Genomic DNA, 6,000 nt, shown 5'->3' on the forward strand with positions numbered 1-6,000 from the left:
TTCGACCTAAGACTGAGACACCCAGTACAAGTGCGAATCCACCGGCAGATCTAGTTTATTCGGGGTTGTCCCATGTTGCCCCACTTTCTGAAACCCAGCAAGTTATTACGGTCTCCTTTGCATGCTGACAGATGCTGGAAAACGTATTTAGCATAACCAGCACTATTTTACACAGTCACAGTTAGCTGGGACAATACTCAGATAGACTAGCACCAGAAAAAAAAAAAAAAAATTGGATGTGGTCGAGTGGAAATTCTATTAAGGCTTTGAATTAAAATGTTAAGATGTCCCACGTTACTGCAGAGTTTGCGGTTGAGAGTGCTGTAAATCTGTGTTATATCCTGAGGCCACAGTGAATATCCCATCTGAGTGTTAATCAGCCCACAGAGAATTACACACTGTCAGCAGACCAGCGCTGTTTGTTGGAGAACCACCAGAAAAACTGGATGTGTTTTGCAACAGTAGTTTTTACAGCATGCACAGAGTTGGAGAAAACCGAGAAAAAACACTTCTTTATTAAGTGTTATTTATTGTAATGTCTGTTTTCTGAGCTAGATGAGAGCTCCTGAGGATGGAGAGGACAGCGAGGAGGAGTTTGAGGACGTGCCGGAGAAGGAGGGCTATGAGCCTCATGTTCCTGAACATCTGCGGGCTGAGTACGGTGAGTTTGTTCAGGTGCATCATGCATAATCCACATAATCTCTGGTGGATATGACCACACACTTATGGTGACGCGTCTAAGTCCTCTGGGGAAGCCTGTTTGTTTGCAGTGCGGGGCAGGGGATATTTCAGTGTGGGATTGGTGAGTTTAGTTGAGAAGGTTAGCCGTTGAAAGGTTCAAAGCGCTAAAGGAAAGTTTGTTTTTGAGAGTTAAGGTGTAAAGCATGAAACGTACGACGTATGGTTCTGCTTTTCAAAAGCTGTAAGTTTTACTTCAAAAATAGGTCATTTGACAGTGCATTAAAACCCTGCTATTGCCTTCGGGTCCGTTTTGATTTATTTATTTATTTATCCATAATTTTGCAAGTGTGTTAAAACTGTCAAAATACACAGTATTTATTTATTTTCAGATTGTTTTTTTACAATTTTTTTAGATTTTTTTTTAGATTCGATTTTTGCAGATTTTTTTCATCTATTTTTTTAGTTAGATTTGTCTCAAATTGATTGTGTAAAATACATTTAGCCTCTTTCCCACACTCCTTTATAGTTTATAAACATGCTTGCGCATAAACACACACAATAATTCTGAAATTAAAACAAAATGACATAAACAAATGAATGTGTTAGGGTATGTTTACACAACATTGTTTTCAACTCAAAACGGAAAACTTTTCATGTGTTTTGGTGGTTTATTTGTGTTTTTGAGCCTAAAAACTCAAGATTTTTTGAAAACGGGCTTCAAAGTGCAAGTTTTTGAAAACAAAGCCTTTACAGTCTCCATGTAAACAACAAAAACGCAAATTAGTGAAAACTGTGACGTCATGACATGACGTGTTTGTGTGGTGTTTCTTGACAAAGTGGCATTGCCATCTACTGGCCTGCCATGCATGATAATTAATAAATAAAATAAATTTCGCAGATGCGTGTGAACGGGGGTCGTCTGCTTTTTAGTTCATTGTTGTCGTGCAAATACACTCTTAAAGTCCACATTTCACATTTTTCTGCCTCTTTACTGATGAACCATTGCAGCATGAAACGGAGATTCAAGCTGTTTATCGTCTTTTTTCCATATGAAAGTAAACTTTTTTGCTAGTAAAATGAATATATATTATTTGAAAACATTTCAGAGTAATACTGATGGTGTTTTGTTAGAAAACGAAAATGTAGGTTTCATAAATTTAGACTGTGCAGTTATGAGTTATATGTCTTAAAATGAATTTAATTATATCCATTAAAGTCAATGGAGTTCATTCTGGTAATTTTCTTATTATATGTTCTTATAAGTTTCATCTAATGATATATTAAAATAAAATGTATCATAAATATTGAGAGAAATATGTATTATCCTGCATCACACTGGTTTTTGCTCTAGTTCTTGAATTTCTTAATTGTTTTAATTAATAAAAAGGGGGTAAATGAAGTAATAATAGCATGGTAAAACATGGTAACATTCAAAACTTTGCAACTTTTGTGCATTCGCTAATTAATGAGAAGTTACTGATTAGATACACATGTTTTTAGTTGAAAAATATTGTTATGACTGTTATGAGCTTGCATCACCATGCAAAAGGTGTATACAGTTTTTTTAATCCATTAGGATGATTAAATCAGAAAAATAACTGATTCATATCTTAACAAATATGTTGTATTATTATAAAGATGAGTCTCATCAAATCTGTCAAGAACATTTATTTCCAGGTCACTACAAAATTAAAGGAAATTTTATTAATTTGTTTATAGTTTTGCATTGTGACATTTTATGACAATTAAGCACTTTCCCCCTAAATTATAAAAAACATCATAGTAATATTATGCATTTGTTGTGCTGCCTTTAATTTGTTGATTTATAGGTAAAATAATCATTTGTATCGCATTACAGTTATAAGAATCACCGTTTGATGATGATTTGGTGTGAAATGTGAGAAGCGCAATAATATCACATTCACTGTAAAACAGCTGCACGTTTAATAAACTCGGATCTCTTTTTGAAAGGTAATAAATTGCTTTAAGCCTCGTTTAAATCAATTATAACCTGGGGCCGCAGATACAAATCTGTTTTGACAGCTGACTATTTGTACATGCAGAAGATTGTTGTCCATCTGGGCAAGGACAGCTCTATCGACAGGAAGCCACAGGCGAAAGACAGAGGTCACGCGATAGGTCAAACACCAGCTAAATACCACAGATTATATTTGACCTCAAATCCTGTCCCGTTTTGAATTTACTGCCATGAAAATAATCGATTACAGTAGCTAATGAGGTTCATGCAGTGGTTTAGTAATTTCCAGATTGTCCTGCTAATGTCTGATGAACTCACGGCGTACAGTAATGATGAGATGTGACTCCTGTTCTCTTTCTTCATTCGTTCCCTCTCAGCATCTCTAAGCAGGCTGTAACTGAAGATTCATTAGGATATCATTTCTACAACTTCACAGAGCCAAGCTGCTTTCTGCAGTAAAGTATGTAATGATCAGTGCACTGGCCATGCCAAATTAACAATGCGCTGGTGTTAATGAGCGCCCATTAGCTTAGAGCGGTGATTTACACCTGCTTCTGTGCGCTAAACTGCTCACAAACCAAATGAGGGACGTGCTGAAGCTGAAGGGGTCATGACATGGATTTTTTTATTACTTTAAAATGTTCCTTGAACTTCACTTATAATGTTAATAAAGTCTTTTGCACAAAAACAAAATAATATATATGTATATGGGTCAATGACGTGACGGGTCATTTTTTTTGTCCAAAGGCCTTAATAATAATAAAAAAACAAATATATAACATCCAAAGTATGTAAGGTAGTACAACTTGATCTCTTTTACTGAATCCAAAAGGTTTTAATTATATTTTTACTACATATAAAGGTATTTTAAAGATTTTGAAGTGTCAAATGGTCATTCGGTAAAACCGATATAGTAAATATTTAAATGGAATAATATTGTTTTTAATAACTAAAGGAACTACAATAATACAAATATAAAGCAGATAAGGCTCTTTTTTTTACATTTCCCCTTTTCTCCTTTCCCTGTGCAATGTTTTACTTGAATATGTTGGAGTGTTTAGAGTAGTCCAATAAATGATTACATTTTATGAGATCAGTGATAATTTGTTTTAATATTTCTTCTGTGGTACACACTATATACTATCTCAACATCAATGTCAAATCAGTTTTCAACTTTCAAATCAGTGGTTAAACTGAATGACTTTTTTGGTGACATTTTTTCCATCTTGTAAAAAATGACAAAAAACAGTGTTAATTGATTGTACAAACCACAAAATCTTATTGTTAACACCTAGGTAAACTAAAAAAATGGTTTCAAATATAGTTATATCTCCATTCTACACTTTTAAAAACCTTATTCGTCAATGACCCATATATGTAACCCTCATTCTGACCTTCTGTCTGAAATGATCAGTTTTTAATGTGCGGCTCCTTTAAGGCTTGTCAGTAACCAGACACTGTTATGATTGGCTAATGTCACTGCATAGGAAACAGTATCAACACACACTCAGTTTGTGGTTTGTGATGCTTCATCTTTCAACTGAAGTTTCTTTGTGAACTCTCCATTGCACTGTTCCTCGATTACAAAATAAAATGCTCCGAACAAACATATAATCACCCGACTAATCCGGGACGCCATTAATTTAAGCCATCCACTTGTTCCAGATGCTGGAAATCTTCTGAAGTCTGTACAGAGACACAAACCAGCTGTTTAAACTGGACAGTGTAGACAGCGTCAGTCATTATAATGACTTCTGTTTGCTTTTAACCCGACACTCACATCCAGCATAGGCAAACGTTAGCCGTTAAGTGACCAGTGGGCGGGGCCTATGGTGCGATGATGTAAAAATATTTGCCGATGTCATATGCAAATGTATTTGCCCGCGTGAGCTATTTAAATAAATGCTTTGTGTTTTACTGAAATGAGAAAGCTTTACTCTCTGAATCTTGCAGGCTGATTTAATGGTGCAAAGACCTCCTGAATGTCAAAAGATCAAGGCAAGTTTGATTTCTCATGTCATGACCCCTTTAATACTTACGGTTAGGGGTCTGATCTGGACCTTAACCCCAAATATGAGCAATAGCACTAGTGATGCTTACCTTAGCAAACGCCACCAGCAATCATGTACCGCAGTGAATCAGATCTGAGGCTGATTAGAGACGCGTGTATGTCAGGTCTTTTCTATTGAATTAAATGCGAAAACCGCTTTTTTTTTTTTTTTTTTTTTTTTTTTTGCTGCACTCTATATGCAAAGGAATACAGATTGAAAATGGAAATTGTGCATTAAGAGCGCAACCATTCGCAGTATAATTTAAATACTCCTAAAACGGGATGTGGGAAATATAATTCTGATTTACTGCCAAGTTAACTCCATCATTTCAGATTTATCAATCAGCGCAGGTTAGCATCAGCCGTTTCATTTAATATTACATCAACCTGTCACAGGACTCCAGCTCATCTCTGGCTAATCTTTCCCTTTCTTTCTGTCTTTCTTTCAAAATCGCTCCGGCTCTCTCATCCAGAGAGAAACCTTTTCATTCGAAAAGTATTTTGTCTGTTCCTCTCCTCCTTTCTCTCTCTCTCTCTCTCTCTTTCGCCGTTCCTTTCACAACAGCTTTTATCTATCCCTTTATCCCAGCGTTCCTGTCAGGACGTTATCTCTCTCAAAATTTACATTTTAATTACAAGGCCTGCTGAACTCAGGAAAATCAATAACGCCACCATTGGCAGCTCAACTCTATGTCTACTGCTGGGCCTCTCTATTTCCTCTTATTGATTTATCTCTTTAGCACCTGCAACTTTATTGCTTCAGACAAATAGCTACCATTTTGGTCAATTTGAACAGAAAAAGAAAGGATTTGGTCGTATTTCATGATTCCACACACTGGAGCGCCGCTGTAATGCAGTGAGTCGCTGAAAGGGAGTGAGCCTGGATTAACTGTACACACCAGAGGATGGAGATCAGGATTGTACGAATCTGGCCATATGTTTCTCAGCCTGTCCTTAGACCTTAACATAGTTTCTTTAGTGTGTAAACCACTCTTTCTGCTTAACTGAACTAAGGCATCACTTTCACTATTGCTTATATTTAGAGTTAGAGATTGGTTGATAAGTGATCAGAGTTATATTTGCAGGGGGACAATAAAATCTCATAGGCTTACACTGGAGGACCTGAAACCTCAAACATATATTTTTAGGGTTGTGCAACGATTCATCGCATCCAAAATAAAAGTTTGTGTTTACATAATATATGTGTGTGTACTGTGTATAATTCTTTTGTATATATAAATACACACAGACATGCATGTATATATATATTAGAAATATTTGCATGTATATA

General features: G+C 35.8%; 1 protein-coding gene across 1 annotated transcript in view; it reads left to right on the plus strand.

Annotated features, from left to right (window-relative positions):
• uvssa (UV-stimulated scaffold protein A) overlaps nt 1-6,000 on the plus strand; it is a 43,199-nt gene that overhangs the window by 21,209 nt on the left and 15,990 nt on the right. Inside the window, exon 8 of the mRNA XM_079892709.1 lies at nt 556-661. Coding sequence (XP_079748835.1) covers nt 556-661 — 106 coding nt within the window. The remainder of the gene's footprint in view (nt 1-555; nt 662-6,000) is intronic.

Source organism: Squalius cephalus (assembly GCF_949319135.1).
Source record: "Squalius cephalus genome assembly, chromosome: 14".
In the NCBI taxonomy this organism is placed as follows: Eukaryota; Metazoa; Chordata; class Actinopteri; order Cypriniformes; family Leuciscidae; genus Squalius; species Squalius cephalus.